Genomic DNA, 19,031 nt, shown 5'->3' on the forward strand with positions numbered 1-19,031 from the left:
TTACAGAAAAGCATAAATGGCACCCATAGAAACAGAATGAGATTTTTGGATCTCCCAAATTCTTTTGTCAGTTCCATCTTCCACCATGGGAGGTAGAACACTACGAATAACCTTAACAATGTTTAAAGGCAGCCAGCTATTCAACTTATTAAAATCCCACTCACTTGTTTGATTGATAACATCTGCAACTTTTAAATTTTCCAACTGTTGAATGACTTCATTAACAACAAAATTTTCCAGAATAATTGAGCCTGACAACCAATTGTCCTTCCAAAAATTAACCTCCTTGCCATTGCCAATTTCCCACACCAAATTATCCTCCATAACATGCCACATCCTGCAAACATTTTTCCAAAAGCTAGAATCACCCTTTTTTGCAACAAATAAGGAGTTTATCCTATTACCGCTCTTGTATTTGGCATGAAGTACTTGCACCCACAGCTGGTCTGGCTCTGTATAAATTTTCCACGCCTTTTTAGCCAAAAAAGCATCATTCATCTTAGCTAAATTTCTCAACCTGAGCCCACCATGTAGTTTAGGGGATGTGACTATGTTCCAATTAATGGGATGATATCTACGAACATTTTCTTTATCACCCCAAATAAAATTTCTTTGTAGCTTCTCCATGTTCTCACACACCATCAAAGGAAGCTTACAACTTTGCATTTGGTAAGATGGAATTGCAGCCAAAACAGATTGGGATAGCGTAATCCTACCCACTTGTGAAAGACACTGTTGCTCCCAACTACTAAGCTTACTCTTTACTTTTTCCACCAGCCCTCCATATAGATTCTTAGAAACTCTACCTTGACGCAGCATAGCTCCAAGATACCTTCTGACATTAGTAGCACGCTTAAAACCGCTGAGATGGACAACTTTCTCCATAGTCTCCATTGTGGTATTTTTAGAAAAATACACACAAGTTTTTTCCACGCTTAATTTTTGACCAGACATCTCCTCAAAGATATTGAGGCACTTGAGAAGGATCTTAATTTGCTCTTCAGACGCTTCCATAAACATCATAAGATCATCTGCACATGCAAGATGAGATATCTTCGGGCCACCTTTTCCAACATACATAGGCTTCCACAAACCCCCATTTACTGCAGTAGTAATAATATGACTCAATTTTTCCATAGCCAAAACAAACAGGTACGGTGAAAGGGGATCCCCTGCCTCAAACCTCTAGAAGGAAAAAATCTTCAGTTTTACCCCCATTCCACAGAACATTGATGTAAGTAGAAGAGATACAATGAGTGATAATATTAACAAAAGCATCAGGCAAGTGAAGCTCTTCTAGAGTTTTACGCAAAAATTGCCAACTCACCCTGTCATAAGCCTTGACCAGGTCAATTTTAATTGCCATATAAGCCTTCTTCCCTCTCATCTTACTCGTCGAATGAACTAACTCTTGAACAATAGAAATAATATACTGAATTTGTCTATTCGGAACAAAACTAACTTGATAAGGAGACACCTCCTTTTCCATCACATGCTTCAGCCGACACACAATAATTTTAGAACAGAGCTTATAGATAACCGAGCAAAGAGAAATCAGGCGAAATTGAGAAATACACTCTCGATTCTTTACCTTTGGAATTAGAACAAGAAGAGTAGAATTGACCTCTGATATTGAAGCTGGATTAAACCACATCTTCTTAATTGCAGTACAGACCTGCACTTTCAATGTGTTCCAATTTCTTTGAAAGAAAACAGCAGGGAAACCATCAAAACCAGGGGCTTTAAAAGCACCCATTGAAAACATATCCTGTTTAATCTCATAATCACTAGGAGGAATAACCATCCTCTTCAAATCTTCTTGAGATAAAATTGGCCACATATTTTCTGAAATAATCCATCTCTTATCCCCCACCTCCTCTTCAAATAACTTCTTATATAAACTTCAAACATGAGCTTTTAAATCAGCAAGATCCTCAATCTAGCCATTCGTACTATTACGAAGTCTATTAATCCTGTTTTGGGACCTACGGATGACAATTTTTAGATGATAATACCTTGTGTTTTTATCCCCATCAATTATCCACTTGTGCCTAGATTTCTGGTACCACAACAGCTCCTCCTGACCAAGAGTAATATCTAATTGCTCTTGAAGATAGTGCTCAACTTCCTGCAAACCAGAACTGTCCAGAGCCTCCCTTTGAGCTTGAATGCTAGCAATTTTTTGAATCAAAGCACACTTACGGTTATTAATATCACCAAAAACCTCTTTGTTCCATTTTTGAAGAGGGGAAATCAACTGCAACAGCATATTAGTTATTGGCAAATCAGACAGCCAATAGTTTTCCATAAAAATAGCAAAACAAGGGTGATCCATCCAAGTAGCCACAAATCTGAAAGGTCTAATAGTTCAATGCTTTACAAGAATAGACAAAGAAAGCAGCAAAGGGTTATGATCAGATAAAATTCTATGGAGGATTCGAACATCAGCTTCCTCAAAAGCAATTCTCCAATTAACATTGGCACACACTCTATCCAACTTCTTAAAAACTCGGTATAAATTATGCCATTTAGGACCCTGCCTTGTAAATTTAGATCCCAAACCACCAATTTCTTCAACTCTGCAAGAGTCTAAAAAATGTTGAAATCTAGTGCACTTAGCTAAATCAGGTCTAGATCCCCATTCTTTTCATTACTGCACCTTATGTCATTAAAATCGCCCCCCAAAATCCAAGGATCATTAATAGAATTACTTAATTGCCTTATATCCTCCCATATAGCATGTCTAATCTCCTCATTAGGATTTGCATAAATCGCAGTCCATAAAAAGCTCTTACTATCCTCAAGCTCCATTTTCATATGAATAAACTGAGACTTACTACTTAGCAGATTGACAGTTACTTTTCTAGAGTCCCAAAGAACCCAAATTCCACCTGCAAAACCAATGGCTTCCTCAACAATAAACTTATCAAAATTAATCTTCTTCAAAAGTTTACTGCAAACCACACTACTAGTTCTGGTCTCCATAAGAACAACCACACAAACCTTGTGATTATCCACCATAGTCTTTACTGCACCTGCTGGACTTTCCTCTCCATACTCGATACCTGATGGTTTTTAACCAAAGCAACATTACTTCCTTTCCCATCTGGACGCTTTCTTCTGTTAGATGCAGCATCAGGGGATTTAGGCGCTGGCATCTTTAACTGATCAAGTAACTGATGTCCCTGTTGGGGATACTTACTGACAGTTGAAGAAGGAATGCTATTTTGGATTGAAGAGACCTCCACTTTTCCACAAACAGTACCTCCTTGATCAACATCACCGATGTAATGTCCCACATCGGTTGGAGAGGGGAACGAAGCATGCCTTATAAGGGTGTGGATACCTCTTCTAGTGTGAGGCCTTTTGTGGGGTGTCCCAAGAAACAAAACCGTGAGCTCGACGGTGCTTGTGCGCGGGGCAAAGCGGACAATATCATGCTACAGGGTTTGAGGCTGTTACATTTGGTATCAGAGCCTGGCCCTGGACCGGTGTTTACAGCGGGGACGCTGTATTCCCAGTGGGGGAGGATGTAATGTCCCACATCGGTTGGAGAGGGGAACGAAGCATGCCTTATAAGGGTGTGGATACCTCTTCTAGTGTGAGGCCTTTTGTGGGGTGTCCCAAGAAACAAAACCGTGAGCTCGACGGTGCTTGTGCGCGGGGCAAAGCGGACAATATCATGCTACAGGGTTTGGGGGGCTGTTACATTTGGTATCAGAGCCTGGCCCTGGACCGGTGTGTACAACGGGGACGCTGTATTCCCAGTGGGGGAGGATGTAATGTCCCACATCGGTTGGAGAGGGGAACGAAGCATGCCTTAAAAGGGTGTGGATACCTCTTCTAGTGTGAGGCCTTTTGTGGGGTGTCCCAAGAAACAAAACCGTGAGCTCGACGGTGCTTGTGCGCGGGGCAAAGCGGACAATATCATGCTACAGGGTTTGGGGGGCTGTTACAACCAATGCCTTCCTTCTGACAATTATCATCCACTGCCATATTACTAGAAGAACTCATAATATTGTTTTGGACAACCTCTTTTGAAACTTCATTCAAGTCTAACCCTGCACTATCAATTTCTTTACCCTTCTCACGAACATTGTCATCAATCAACATAAAGTTTGAGTCTGTTTCAATCACTTAACTCGAGACTTACCTCTATGCCGATTACCGTGGAAATTACTTGTTTCCTGCTCATTGACAGATGTTTCTTGCTCATTGACAGATTGCATCTTCCTCCCAGTGATATCTTTACCTACATCTTCCTCTGATTGATATAACACATTGAACCTAGACCCCATCTTTGCATCCCTGCGAGAATAATTCAAGCCAGTCATACCTTCTTTCTTCTCCCCCTGAAGTGAAACATTCCTGTTGAATCGCCTCTGCTTAGTTACCAGCATTTATGGCCCAAATCTGTCTTTCTTTTTATTTGTAGAGCTACTCGACTGATTAATCGGTACACCCTCATCTCCTTGCTTAGAATTGTCATCCCCTAATTGGGGATTTACCATGGCAGTTTTCAAAGGACAATTTTCTAGACGATGACCATATTTTCCACATCCAAAACAAACAAGATGCAATCCCTCATATTCAACGTTTTTTTAATTTCCCCTCAATTTTATACTCAGCCTGCAATGGTCTACTCAAATCTAACTCAACACAAATTCTGGCAAATTTACCTCTCGCTAGACAAGTAGTTGCAGCATCCATTTTAATGAATTTGCCAAGCCAATTTCCCACCTCGTTGATCAACTCTGTATTGACATATTCCACAGGGAAACTAGGGAGCCTCACCCACGCCAAGATTCGACTAATTGAAGCAAAGAACGGATGGAAATCAGGTTCCCAAAACCTTATAGCTAAGTAGTGATCAAATAAAACCCACGGCCCTGCAGTAAGGGCATAATTCAAATCCTTTTGCTCTGCGAACCTCACTAAGAAAAACCCATTCTCAACATCAGTGGCAAAAATCTGTCCCTCCCTTGCCCACATATTTTCTAGCCTTTTCTTCATAACAGTAAGCGCCAACTTCTTCCCTAATAATTTCACATAAATCACCTTCTTCCAAGGTCTCCATGCACGCTTCTTAAATGCATCTGATAAACTGAAATTGGTTCTACCATCCTCATCTATACGATAGAATACCTCAGAGGGTTTCGGCTCACCAGTTAATCCCGCTTGAGGATCCTGCTGCTCTTCCTCCACCGCTTCTGATGCTTCTTCCTCATATTCATCTTCCATCTCCCATTCTCCATTGTGTCTCATCAACATTTCTTTAAAAGACGTCTGTTCCTCCATCCAAGCATCTTCTCTGGGGACCATGGTCTGGTCATGATTAAAATCAGCATCACCTCCTTTGTATTTCTTGGTGCTCCTCTTAAGGTTGTTTGCTTCCTCTGAAGAAAGCTCCGTCGAATTTTCCGGTAGGATTACGGCGCTAGGGTTCGCCATAGCAATTTCTTACTCTCTTACTCTTTATTAAAAAAAATATTTATTTTAATTAAAATGAACATGTTGAAGAATAAATATTTTTTTCTTTAATTACTTTTCAATTTCAAATAAATCCCCGACTTCTGTGAAAAACCCCAATCAAATCAAACCGTCCAATCCCTCACAATCAACGCCTCTCGAAGCCTAACACATTTTTTTCCCAATACAGAAAATCGAACAATTGAAATACTTAATATGATTATTAATTATTAATATACAGATAAATAATAAACCTCGTGTTTTGTGTCTCTGAGCAGATACTCAAGAGCCTTCTTTCTCTCTCTGTCTTCCTTTCTCATCTTCGTCTTCTTCTTCTTCTTCTTCTTCTTACACCGTGTGATCGTTTTCGAACCCTAGTTCGGTTGTAACGATCTCTGCACAAACAGATTGTAGGGTTTTAGATATCAAGCTAGGAAGCTTCTGAATTTGGCACATTTTGCTTCTCTAGATTCCTTTTCGGTTTTCATTTTTCGTCTAAATCGTCACAGTTCCGAAGACTTATCCGAAGTTTTTCGTTGGATTTCGCGGTTTTTGGCTTGGTGGGTTCTGATCGGGAGGCAAAAGGGTATTTAGGAGAGGTCGAAATTTCTGATTTTTCGTTTTTTTTTTGCCTTCGGTATTTCTGTGAGGAGGATGAGATTTCAAGGATGAACGATGCCGGTGCTGCGTAGCGGAGTACGCAGGGGCCGGGCAGCAGCGAAGCAACAACAGCAGAGTCCGGTGGAAGGGGAAGCGATTGCAACGAGAACGAGGAGGCGGCGTGCGGCGGCTGCGGCGGCGGCTACAGTGCCGAAGAATAACAAGCAACAACAACAGCAGCAGGCTGTGGTCAATGAGAACGTAGTTGTTGTTCCGGAGAAGGAAGAAGAGAATCGGGAACTGGACGAAGCTGTTCGTGACGGTGGAGACGTAGGTGGTGGTGGTGTTGGTGGAGGGGAGAAGGAAGAAGTAGGGGAGAAACAGATGGATGAATTTGATAGTGGAGCTCGCAGCAATGATAAGGCCAATGCTGGTGAAGATGAGGGTAGCACTGCTCCACTTCCCGAGAAGGTTTGATCATTATATATTCTCATGCATATTCACTTTGTTAGTTGCATTTGTGTTGGTGCAGATGCTTCATCATATTTTGTTTTAGGTGCAATTGTAGGGTGTTCTTCAAATCAGTGTTATGGTGTAAAGGCTTCCTTGTTTTGGTAACCTAGCCATGAAAAACTGGAATTTATTCTCTTTGAAAATTTCCATTTTAGCTTTGCTGACATTTTGCATTTTGGGTTTGATGGTCAGAACAGTTTTATGGGTTTCTAGTCCAGTAATTTGCCTTTCAATTATTATATTTTAATTGTGATTGTGGAGCTGTAGAGCTGGACTCCTTTGTCTAAGATCGCATATTATCATTTCTTCAAGAGTCATTTTTTGAAAATGGACAAGACATACAGTTGGTAAAAGTGTACGCATAAAAATTGAAATCATGGTTGACTAAGTTTGTTTCTGTACAGAGTTGCACTCTTCTATTTTTCCTTACTTTGTTGAGATTGATCAGAGAATGGGAACTATCTTAGTGCCTGTTTGGATCTTTTTTTTTTTTTAAGCCAGAAGCTAATTATAAGCGTAAGCTAGGCCAAATAAGTTTTGGGAAAAACTCTTATAACGAAAAACTCTTTTTTTATAACGAAGAAAAAAACTGAAAACTAAAAACTTCTAGGAGGAGCTTTTTTTTGAGCTCTAATCTGTTTTTCTTGATTTGTGTGTTTTTTTTTTAAATGAAGAGTGATAAAAATAGGGAGAGAGAGATAAATTTCTTGAAATATGTGCTTTTAAGTAATTTTTAAGCTAAATTTTTTATGTAGTTTCCAAACAGCTTTTAGCTTCTTTTTTTAAGCTCTTTTTTTAGCTTTAGCTTATAAGTAGCTTCTAGCTTAAAAATAAGAGGATCCAAACAGGCTCTTATCATTCTGTTATTGATTTCTAGAAACACAGGTTTTATTTGTGTTGATCTGGGCATTCAGTCTTGATTTTCTTTCAACTCACAATGCCACCATAGTTTGTATGTTTTGTTTTTACATGCACTCACATCAACCCAGTCTTTATATAAAAAATTCCACGACCAACACAATTTATTCATCCATATGAGGCAATTCTACTTCAAGCTATAAAATTTCTATTTAGTGTACTGGCATGTGTTTGTTTGTGTTACATATTCGTGATGATGCCAAACCTACTACTTGTCTTTCTGCTACTTGAACATTTGCAAGCATTTTTAACATTTGTTAACATTTCATGGCATTATGAATATGATTTTTATTCTAGGAATAGTATATAATCTTTTGGTCAAATTATACTTCCTTCTATTTTAGAGTAAAGTTTGTGTGAGATTAAGAATGTAAACCAAGGAGCATGTTTTGCTTTCTGTGCAACGCCAGCAGTTTGAAAAGTTACTGATGAATAAATTAAAAAAAGGTTTACATATTGAAAACACAGTTCTTCAGCAGTCCCTTTCAAACAGTAGTTCCTACAAATAAAAAATAAAAAATTCTCCTGTTAATTTTCTCATATCTCCCTTCAGTCATGGATGTCAATAAATGTGATTTCTTGCTATATATGTTCTGTTTGCCCTAATTTGAATATTGTAAATTATGAGGCACACATATACGTTATAACTTTTGTTCTGGTCACACTTATATCCTGATTTTGTTCACTTCTGGCCATAGGTTCAAGTAGGCGGCTCCCCTTGGTATAAATTAGAAAGAAAACTTGGCAAGGGTGGATTTGGTCAAGTATATGTAGGTCGGCGTGCTTCTGGTGTAAATTTGAGTGAAAGAACTGGACCTGGAGCTGTAGAGGTATATGCATGCTTTCAATATTGGGTGATTAGTTGTACCTCCTATTTTTAAATGCTTTAGTATTTTAATTTCAGAAATTCTTAGTTCTGAAGTATTTTATCAGGTTGCATTAAAATTTGAGCATCGAAGTAGTAAAGGATGTAACTATGGACCACCCTATGAGTGGCAAGTGTACAAGTGAGTGTTATTCATGCTTGTTTTTATATTTTCCCCTTGCTTCCTCTCCTTTTTTGGGGTATGTCATGCATTTTTATTCCTGTTTGTACAGCACTCTTGGTGGTAGTCATGGTGTGCCTCAGGTACATTACAAGGGAAGGCAAGGTGACTATTATGTCATGGTACGTTATTGGATCTTATTGTTGAGTTAGTTGTTCTTTATGTTTACTATTATTATTATTTTGAATAATATTTCTTTTATTTGTGTTTGCCTTGTTTGAAGATTGCCTGTTTGACTTTTGACATTCATGTGTGCAGGTTATGGATATGCTAGGACCTAGCTTGTGGGATGTTTGGAATAATAACTCTCACACGTAAGTCCTTTGGAAATTATTTGTTAGATATGTACAAAATTATATTTCCTGTACCTAATTTTGACTTTCAGTTGTTATGCTAATGTGTTTTTGCATATTCCAGCATGTCCACTGAAATGGTTGCTTGTATTGCCATTGAAGCAGTATCCATATTGGAGAAGATGCACTCTCGAGGGTAATTTCCTACCACCTTAACTACACAATTTCCAAGAGCTACGTAAACTTTATTCTTGATAATTATTTACATTCATTTCCTTTCAACTATGAATATTTGCTAGACACTTCTTGTGAAGCCGGATCCTTTTTATCCATTTTTTTGTTGCCATTAGTAATGTATATATAATATTTTATAATAATTTAAACTATGTTTTTCAAACTATATGACTACAACATATGGCAGATATGTGCATGGGGATGTGAAGCCTGAAAATTTTCTGCTTGGTCCTCCTGGGACACCTGATGAGAAAAAACTGTTCCTTGTAGATCTTGGATTAGGTATGATTTAGCGCTTGACTAATTAGTTATTTATTATACTCCCATGTCTGGTAGAATTCAATTACTCACTTCTCTTCTTTGCTATTTTGGCCTTACAGCTACTAAATGGCGAGATGGGGCAACAGGTTTGCACGTGGAATATGACCAAAGGCCAGATGTTTTCAGGTAGTTATAATTGAATTTGGATCATATAAAAAATGTTTATATGATTTGTCAAAGTTCTCTGTATTGATGTTATTAATATCATATGGAAAATATTTTCAGGGGCACAGTCCGCTATGCTAGTGTTCATGCACATTTGGGGAGAACTGGAAGCAGGAGGGATGATTTGGAATCTCTTGCCTATACGCTGGTTTTTCTTCTAAAAGGCCGTCTTCCTTGGCAGGGGTTCCAGGTTGGGCATATTTAAATAACTTTTCAGTTTATTCTTCTGTTTAGAATGCTGGTCTTTAACATTATTTTCTCAGGGAGAGAACAAGGGATTTCTTGTTTGCAAGAAGAAGATGGGAACAGCTCCAGAGAGCCTATGTTGCTTTTGTCCCCAACCTTTTAGACAGTTTGTTGAACATGTAGTGAACTTAAAGTTTGATGAAGAGCCTAACTATGCAAAATACATTTCTCTATTTGATGGGATTGTTGGTCCAAATCCAGATATTAGGCCAATTAATACAGAAGGTGCACAAAAGGTATCTTGCTAGCCCTGTACTCTGGTGTTGTTCTGCATGCATTCAATGTTTGTAGTCTGCACTTTATATTTCTAATTTTATTTTGTCTGAAGCTCATTGGTCATAAGAGAGGCCGGTTGGCAATGGGAGAGGAAGACGATGAACAACCCAAAAAGAAGATTCGCATGGGTGTGCCGGCAACCCAGTGGATAAGTGTTTACAATGCTCGTAGACCGATGAAACAAAGGTATACACTATTATGTCATGAAGTTTGTTGTGTCATCCATATTATTCTGTGCTCAGGCATTTTAAATTTGATGTAAAGGGATGGCATCCATTTTCCCATCCTAAGATTAAGGGTGGAGAGGGTGATTCTTCTATCATACCATCTCTGTGAATCTTGTTTTACACATTGTTTGTGTCTGTATTTGTTGATTTGTATGTTTGACTTCTATCGGGTTTCATTTTTTAATCACAGAAATCAGATGCGAAGAATTATCTATTTTTTAAAGCTCATTGATATTAGGGAATTGTTATGCATTATAAATTATTGTCTTGTGTTGTAGATATCACTACAATGTAGCAGATTCAAGGCTAGCCCAGCATATTGAGAAAGGAAATGAGGATGGCTTATTTATTAGCAGTGTTACCTCATGTCAGAACCTATGGGCCATAATCATGGATGCAGGGACAGGTTTCACTGCCCAAGTTTATGAACTCTCCCCCCACTTTCTCAGTAAGGTAAACTTCAATCTGTTGCCTTAATTTCTTAAAAATTTGTGGATTGTTTAGAATTTTCTGCTTAGCACCATATACATGCTTGTAAGTTGTAGATTTGTTAATCCATAATAGTTTCAAGACATGCTTATTAATTAGGGATTTTGTTTGTTGGTTTGTTTGAAGGAATGGATCATGGAGCAATGGGAAAAAAGTTACTATATCAGCGCAATTGCTGGGGCTATAAATGGGAGCTCACTAGTAGTAATGTCTAAGGGTTAGTTCAAGTATATTGACTTATGCTGTTTGGCAACTTTCAATTTTGTTTTCCTCTGACACAATTCATGGATTTTTCAGGCACTCAGTATTTGCAGCAATCGTACAAAGTTAGCGATTCATTTCCTTTCAAGTGGATTAACAAAAAATGGAGGGAGGGCTTTTACGTGACTGCAATGGCGACCTCAGGGTCCAGATGGGGAGTAGTTATGTCTCGTGGTGCTGGATTTTCTGATCAGGTCAGCATTGGATTGAGCTTTATCTACCATTACTTCAGTTCATAATGCAACTCATTAGCGTGAAATAACCAGTCCTCATTCATGTGTATTGAATGAATTTCAGGTGGTTGAACTAGATTTTCTGTATCCTAGTGAAGGGATTCACAAGCGTTGGGATTGTGGGTACCGAATCACAGCAACTGCTGCAACTTGGGACCAAGCTGCTTTTGTCCTGAGTATGCCAAGGAGGAGACCCACAGATGAAACTCAAGAAACACTTAGGACTTCTGCATTTCCTAGCACTCATGTCAAGGTGTGTCATACTTCTTTTTGTTGCCTATGCTCCTTTGTTATTACAGTTTATTGGAGTCTGATCATATCATAATTGGTTTTTACAGGATAAGTGGGCAAAGAACCTCTACATTGCTTCTGTTTGCTATGGACGTACAGTTTCTTGATTATGACTATTCTGCTGAATATGATGGTCCAGCCCCCAAGAAATTTTGATGACTAGCCCTTTAATTATTTGTATGTAGCAGAATGAAATGAATGTCTTCTGTAAAACTAAAATACTTGGAAGTTTCCATTCGGGTGGAAATTGTCTCTATGTCAATGATTATTTAAGTTTATGGAAGACAAGGCGCCTTCTTAATTTTCTAATTACCTCGTTAAGGATCTGTGTCCCAATATACAGGTAAAGCGTAACTTAATTCAAAGTTTGGTTGACATTTTTATGGTTAATAACAAAACAAGCTATTGGATTTCGAAAATTTATTGGATTCTTTTTTCTAAGATTAATGATTTTTTGTTTTCACCATTATTGTGTTTTAAGATCAGAACTCAGAAGACTCGTTAGCCGTGATGTCTTTTTTTATTATTATTTTTGTTTATTTTATATATTCATTTTACAACGAAAATTATTTTATTTAATGTTATAATTACTTTTAATATTAAAAATAAGTCACTGGATTTTTTTTAAGAATGGTGGTATTGTAATAAGTGTGTAGTTTAGTTTCTGTAATGTTTAAAATAAGTTGTGATTCAAATATTTTTTTAAAGAATTTATTAAAAAAATTCGCTCGAGAAAACTAAAAACTAATGTGAATTTTAAATTATAAACTATAAACAATTTAATATGAATTTTTAACAATTGATGTTATAATTTGTTTTACTTTCCAAGGAATTATAAATCAGAAAATTTGTTGTATACGCCCCATTATTTTTTCTTTCCTTTCTCAATTGCACACTTTCAATTATCATTTTTCAATACACAATCCTTTGTTTTACTTCATATTCAACATTAAAAAACATGAACATAAACAATCTTTTTAATTTATCTTATTTCCTATACATCATTTGTTTATTATTATCAAAATTAAATAAGGTGTGGGACCAAACACTTTAAAGGCAAACAAGTGAAGACCTAAGGTGTGCAACAATTCGAGTTGTTAAGGAACTTAAAGTCAATATGACCTGGATGTTCAAACTCATTCAGAACTTATTTGGAGAACAAGTCTCCACTGACTTCTATTGAGTTTAAGACACCTAAGGAACTGTGATCAAGTAACCTCCTGATTATTCCTATTTAAGAAATTTTCGATGTCCAACCTATGCTCATGTCATCGAAGGGAAATTGAAGCCTAGAGCCAAAAAATGCATTTTTCTTGTATGTGGATAGGGGCTGAAAGGATACAAGTTATGGTGTCTTAATTCTAAGTCACCTAAGTTTTTAATCAGCAGGGATGACACTTTTAATGAATCATTTAGTTTCACTAGAAAAAATATTGAATCGATACAAATGCAGATTGTAGTGAAAGTGACAAACATCGAGTTACAATATGATGCTTCAATGGCGATGCTTGAAGCAACTAAAGATAAGCTCATTGAGAAGGAGGTGCAACATGAGGAAGCACTACCACCGCAATAGGACACTATTCCTGCTTAGAGATAGTGCAGGCAAATCAAGCAACCCTATAGGTATGTTTATGCATATCTAGTTGCTTATGCTTTGACTATGACATAATCTTTTGACGACGAGGAGCCTTCCACTTACCGTGCTTCCATTACAAGCAAAGAATATGCTAAATATATTGTTGCTATGAATGAAGAAATTGAGTCTTCATAAGAGTCAGACATGGGAACTAGTAAAATTGCCAAAGGATCAAAAGATCATTGGCTGCAAATGAGTCTTCAAAAGATAAGAAGGAATTCCTGGAGTTAAAGATGCTAGACAAAGGCACATTTGGTAGCAAAAAGCTACAGTCAAAGAGAAGAAATAGATTTCAACGAAGTATTTTACTTGCTATATGTAAGAGAACCCGCACCATTAATTAAGGAAATTAATTGATTAATTATGAGAAATTAGGAAATAATTTCATAATTGATCCTAATAATTATTATGAGGTTTAAATAAATAGTAAGTGATTTAGAATGCTGATAGTCGCTTTTCGGAAGAAAAGTGCAGATACCGGTTCTGCTAGTCGGTATAAATGCGTACCGAAAAAGTATCCCGGAAAATTAGGAAGAGTGAGTATATATTACTAGAATAATATATAGGACTTGTAAAATGAGTTTCAAGTTAAAATAATGAGAAATGATGCCATAACTGATACTGGCTATGGAAAAACGCGTACCAGAAAGTTACTCAGAAAAATATAATAAAAATATTATAATTCTTGTAAAATTGAGTAGGTTAAGAATCCTGAGTTTGGAATTAAAATGCTAAGTGTAGCAATTAAAGTTAATACTGTGTGTTATATTCTTAAGTGGCCTATATATACTCTTGTGTTGGGCACAAAACCCTAGAAACCTTAACTCGAGGTAAGGCTTGCGGATGACCAGCCCTCCATGCACTGTTTCATTGGTTTCTTCTCATTTCAAGAGCCAAATGCCATTTTCTTCCATTTTCTTCTCACTTAAACACCTTGGGTGTGTGTGAACAATCCTTGTGAGTGGGAAAGTGACTTCTTTTCAGTGTTTGGCTACTGTCTTGTGAAGTTGAGGGTTCTGTTTTCTGGTTTTGGTGAGGAGGGAGCCTTTGTTTTGGTGTTTTGAAGCTCCAAGGAGCTTTCTTGTGGAGTAAAAGAGCTACCTTGTACATCATTTTCGTTCACCTTGGTGCCTGCACCTTTGGAGCTGTAGGGAGAGCTCCAAGAACATCTCCATTCCCTGTTTGGAGCTTGTGGTATGATCATCAACCTTGAACTTGAGTTTAAGTGTTTAAAAATGGAACCTTGATGCATGTAATGAGCTAAAGATGATAACCTAACGTTGGGTAATGCTTAACACACTTAGAAATGCATGTTTAAGCTTCTTTAATCGGTAAAAGTTGGACCTTTAGTTTGGATTTTCGCGAAATACAGAATCTAGGTTCTGTCGCGAAATATCCAGATATTTGGTCGTGAATATCTGGATATGGGTATCCGGATACTGATATCCGGATATGGGGTTCTGAATATCCGGATATTGATATCCGGATATTGTCAGTGAGATATCCGGATATGGATATCTGGATATGTCCCCGACATATATCCGGATATTCTGGGATTTCGAAGAACAGTAGCTGTACTGCTCATACAGTAGGCTATTGGGGGGTTTGTGGACCCTAGATTGATGAAGTTGAACTTCTGTAATAATTGAACTAAGTCAGAATCATGTAATTAAGGGCTTGCAGCTTTGTGTGAAGCCTTAAGACGTAAAACGTAAAGGAAAGACGTTGTCTTTAAGTTGTATGCTTGTAGAGTATGTTTATTGATATATTATTGGTCCATAACAGATTGTGATACTGTTGTGTTTGGGCTTTGAGATTGTGTTGGACTCTTGGCTTCGATAGCTAGCTTGCAAGGTAAGCTTTCGTGTCCTCGGTTTAGCCATGTTGTGGTTCCACCATGTCCTATGGGGGTATGGTTATATGCATGTTGTGTTACATGCTTTTGATATTTTGGAAATGCTATTGAGATGTTATATGCTAGTGCCTTTTTGGATATGCATGTGGTGTTCCACCTATACGGTAAGCCTGAGTATGTGGTACATACAACATGGCGAGGCTGTGGGTGAGGTGCAAGCGATGTTCCTTGTACTATATGTAGGTGATAGACGTATTCCTGCATTTCTCTGGCCAGTAGAATAGTTTTAACACACATGTCATGAATATCTGTTGCACTGCATAGTTTTGGAACTTATATCGAGTTATTGCTTTTAGAACTTATATTGCACATGTAAGTGAGCTTGGGTTGGAAGATCCTTGAGGACCCCTTGTCTTACTGAGATTTCTGGTTTAGAGATCTCACCCCACGTATGGAGAATGCTTATTTCAGGTTCAGGTAATGCGGGGGTTGAGACCTCTAGTGGCAGGAGGCCAGAGCTTAGCTGATAGATGATACATGTTTATGCTGCTTATGCTGTTATGATTGGATGTTGGATCCAGTTTGCTGTCTTATGCTTTTAGCTTCAGTTCATGAATTACTATGTTGAGACTTTGCTGGTTATGATGTTGATTTGGTGAGCATGGGGATTGTCCATGTCACATAGACTTGTTATGTCTTATTTTATTTGGAGTTGTAATAATGTATCAGGATTATTGTCCGGGCTACGAGTTGTAGATCCGTGATTTTAGATACTCACTCTATTTATATATTGAGGTATTTCAGTTAGATGTCTTATTGCAATTTACATACAGGCGATATTTTATGAAAATGATTAAGTAATCAACTTGGTTAAGTATAATGACGTCATAATTGAAAAGAAAAAGATATTCCTCATTTTTAATTAAGCGCATCTTAATACAATGATATGTTAACAAACCGGGTTTACACGGGGTGTTACACTATAGTTGTCTTGTATGATTTGAAGCTTGAGATGTTGAAACTGATTTCCTTCACGGTGAGCTAGAAGAAGAGATTTACATGCATCAGCCTCAAGGTTTTTTTGAACAAGGAAAGGAAGATCATGTTTGCTTGTTGAATAAATATCTGTATGGATTAAAGCAATCACCAAGGCAGTGGTACAAGCGATTTGATTCTTTTATGATCCATCATGGTTATTCTAGAAGTAACTATATTGATTGTGCGTATTTCAAGAAGCTCTCTAATGATTATTTTTTGTATCTATTATTATATGTTGATAATATATTAATAGCTGCTAACAATATTTCAGGAATTTCTAAGTTGAAATCTCAATTCAACTCAGAGTTTGAAATAAAAGACTTAGGTGCAACTCGGAAAATTCTGGGTATGGAAATTCATCAAAAAAATAGACAAACTTTGTTTATCTCAAAAAAAATATTGATAAAATTCTTTGACGAGATTTAAAATATTTTACGTAATTCTAATCTACCTGACTTATTTACACTGATATGTATGAGATTTTGTAAGTATCAATGTTGTCAAAATTCAAAATAGATTGAAGGTATTTGATTTTTTGACAAGATAATACTTTTTAGGGAAAAGTTCACCAATGCCCATGTAGTTTGCTTCAGAATCATTTATGCCCCTGTGATTTTTTTCCTATCACATATGCCCCTGTGCTTTGTAAAAAATAAGAAACCACAAGGGTATATGTGATAAAAAACATTCCCTTTTACAAACCACAGGGACATGTGTGATAAGAAAAAAATCACAGGGGCATAAGTGATTCTGGAGTAAACCACATGGGCATTGATGAACTTTTTCCTACTTTTTAATAAAATAGATTTTAAAAAAAAAATCTTGAATATCAAAAAAATTATTTATAATGCAATTGAAATCGTTGACTACATTTGCGAGACTAGGGTTGGGTGGGGACTGGGGAGTGACCCACAACGATACGACATTATCTTGTTGACTATTTTAAATTTGTCTCTCTCATCATTATCTTCTCACCACATATGGATTGACATTATTATTTTGACATTAAACTGAAAAATAATATTAAATTAACTGAGTTAAATAATATTTAATAATATATAATAATTTATTTATTTTTAAATTTTTTCTCTCTAAAAGTTGATATCCAAAATACAAAAAAATTTCCACAAGGTTTTTACTTTTGTTTTTTATGCAAAAAAGCAACAATTTTAAGAGAAAAAGCCCATCCAAATACACAATAATAAGTGAGCATCCACCCCATATTTAATATTTAATATTTATTTTTACCTTTGTATGGTTATGACTTTCCATATTTAGTACTTTATCGTTAAATATGGAGAATCATAAACATACAAAGATGAAAATAAATATAACCGTTGGATCAATGTAATCGATGTAACGGTGAAATTGATTGATAGTAACCCTAATTGGTTGTATGGTAGTTAAAATCCCAATTTAAATTTGCATTTTACGATTTTTTAATCAAAACGATTTCATCAAAAACTCCAAACATTTGTACGATTTTTTTTACGTTAGGATTTTACGTTTTACGATTTTTAATCCTTCTTTCGATTTTAGGTAAAATCTCGATTTTAACTACCATAATTTTACATTCCTGCCCCTTTCCAAGATACATAAAATTTTCCAAGAGTTTTTTTTTTCTGAAAAAAAGCAACAATAAGAGAAAAAGCCCGTCCAAATACACAATAATAAGTGAGCATCCGCCCTATTTTTTTTCTTTGCATCCTCGAATTTTAGGGTTTTGGGTTCACGACACTGAAACGTTCAAAGTGGACCAGCTTTTTTGTTTTTGAGGTGAGAAAAGGTAAAAAAATAAAATATTTTAAGATTTGGCTTTGTTTCTCATTATCTATTTCTAGCTTTCTCAATTTTTAGGGCTTTTTTTTTTGTTCGTCTCAGTGAGGCTTTTAAAGTGCGTTTTTTCGCATATGAGGTGACAAAGTGGTAGAAAAATCATTTATATAGGGTTTGGTTCTGCAGTTATTTTTTTTTGAAGGTTTATTATCCCTTGTCGTATTATTTTTTTTTTGTCAGGAACACCCACCAACCACACACACACACTTCCGCAAAATAATTATTTAAAAATGCTGAAGATGGATAAACCACGACGACTACTACTGAAGATGGATAAACCAACCTCAAAGCCGCAGAAAGCAGAAGAAAATGATGTCGTCAGGGACAGGATCAGTGATCTGCCTGATGCAGTCTTGTGCCACATCCTATCATTCCTTACAATTAAAATCTGCGTGACTACGAGCGTTTTGTCTCGTAGGTGGCGCCATATCTGGAAGGATATTCAAGTCCTTGACTTTTTCAACCGTTCGGGATTCAAGCATTTTGCTGTTTTCGTAAATAGGGTTCTAGCTATGCGAAAGGGTTATGATATTCGAGGGTTTCGACTCTCGTGTGCTTACTCTAACACAGACTCCAGCTCAGTGGCTAAGTGGGTCCAAACCGCCATTGGGCCTAACCTGGAGGAACTGCTGCTTGAACTGCATTCCAACAGTGAATTTCGTTTAGAGGTGCCTCACACCCTCTTCACTTGCAGCAGGCTCTTGTCCTACGGAATCCACATGGAAAAGCCTCCAACAGTTTGTTTGCCATCCTCTCTGGGTTCCCTGCCCTCGAAACTCTGACTTTGTGTATTCATCCCACATGCTTAACCAAATTCCGCGTCCTTTCTTCTTCCTTGAAGAGTTTGGGGTTAAGTGTTCATTCTCTTCTTTGGGAATCATATCTGGATATAGATGCGCCAGGTCTTGAGTACCTTTCTATCGTCCATGTGAAAAGCTCCTTTGATTTTAAGGTTACCAATTTACAGCATATGGTGGATGCACATCTTAATATGGAAGCAAAGGACGAAGCATCTGTCAACAGTTTTCATAAGCTTATCCGCGCTCTTTGCGGAACAACATCTCTAAATTTGGGTTCTTGG

At 37.1% G+C, this 19,031-nt stretch overlaps 3 protein-coding genes across 4 annotated transcripts; 2 read left to right on the forward strand and 1 right to left on the reverse strand.

Annotated features, from left to right (window-relative positions):
* On the reverse strand, positions 1–3,021 carry LOC133310607 (uncharacterized). The gene is made up of 6 exons (XM_061511569.1): positions 2,720–3,021; positions 2,381–2,579; positions 2,016–2,257; positions 1,592–1,901; positions 1,328–1,495; positions 1–1,185 (listed from the first exon to the last, which is right to left on the reverse strand). The coding sequence occupies exons 1-6, from the start codon at positions 3,019–3,021 to the stop codon at positions 1–3; spliced, it is 2,406 nt and encodes an 801-aa protein (XP_061367553.1).
* Positions 3,022–5,755: 2,734 nt separating this feature from the next.
* On the forward strand, positions 5,756–11,870 carry LOC133310571 (casein kinase 1-like protein HD16). Of its 2 annotated transcripts, none has more exons than XM_061511518.1 (16): positions 5,756–6,540; positions 8,199–8,330; positions 8,434–8,507; positions 8,599–8,668; positions 8,805–8,860; positions 8,964–9,035; positions 9,261–9,355; positions 9,454–9,520; positions 9,620–9,754; positions 9,819–10,041; positions 10,134–10,267; positions 10,587–10,761; positions 10,924–11,014; positions 11,095–11,252; positions 11,356–11,544; positions 11,630–11,870. In XM_061511518.1, exons 1-16 carry the CDS (start codon positions 6,145–6,147, stop codon positions 11,687–11,689), a joined length of 2,127 nt encoding a protein of 708 aa, XP_061367502.1. In that variant the 5' UTR covers positions 5,756–6,144; the 3' UTR covers positions 11,690–11,870. The 2 variants fall into 2 exon arrangements, with proteins under 2 accessions (XP_061367502.1, XP_061367501.1); XM_061511517.1 differs by having other exon boundaries at positions 9,620–9,749; positions 9,823–10,041.
* A 6,319-nt stretch (positions 11,871–18,189) lies between these two features.
* LOC133310608 (FBD-associated F-box protein At4g10400-like) lies at positions 18,190–18,732 on the forward strand. The gene has a single exon (XM_061511570.1). It carries the CDS (start codon positions 18,190–18,192, stop codon positions 18,730–18,732), a length of 543 nt encoding a protein of 180 aa, XP_061367554.1.
* Positions 18,733–19,031: the final 299 nt, after the last annotated feature.

Source organism: Gastrolobium bilobum, unplaced genomic scaffold, assembly GCF_033153095.1.
Source record: "Gastrolobium bilobum isolate Gb01-03AN ecotype WA unplaced genomic scaffold, APGP_CSIRO_Gbil_v1 utg9634, whole genome shotgun sequence".
NCBI classification, from domain to species: Eukaryota; Viridiplantae; Streptophyta; class Magnoliopsida; order Fabales; family Fabaceae; genus Gastrolobium; species Gastrolobium bilobum.

What these genes read in the sequence shown, in the direction of transcription:
- LOC133310571 (XM_061511518.1), top strand. Translation starts at nt 6,145, where the DNA reads ATGCCGGTGCTGCGTAGCGGAGTACGCAGGGGCCGGGCAGCAGCGAAG. An exon ending in CAAAGGCCAGATGTTTTCAG is followed by an intron (nt 9,521 to 9,619) that starts GTAGTTATAATT and finishes AAATATTTTCAG; the next exon opens with GGGCACAGTCCGCTATGCTA. An exon ending in TTCCTAGCACTCATGTCAAG is followed by an intron (nt 11,545 to 11,629) that starts GTGTGTCATACT and finishes TGGTTTTTACAG; the next exon opens with GATAAGTGGGCAAAGAACCT.
- LOC133310608 (XM_061511570.1), top strand. Translation starts at nt 18,190, where the DNA reads ATGGATAAACCACGACGACTACTACTGAAGATGGATAAACCAACCTCA.
- LOC133310607 (XM_061511569.1), bottom strand. Translation starts at nt 3,021, where the DNA reads ATGGTGGATAATCACAAGGTTTGTGTGGTTGTTCTTATGGAGACCAGA. An exon ending in TGCTTTCTTTGTCTATTCTT is followed by an intron (nt 2,258 to 2,380) that starts GTAAAGCATTGA and finishes ATGCTGTTGCAG; the next exon opens with TTGATTTCCCCTCTTCAAAA. An exon ending in GATGGGGATAAAAACACAAG is followed by an intron (nt 1,902 to 2,015) that starts GTATTATCATCT and finishes TCATGTTTGAAG; the next exon opens with TTTATATAAGAAGTTATTTG.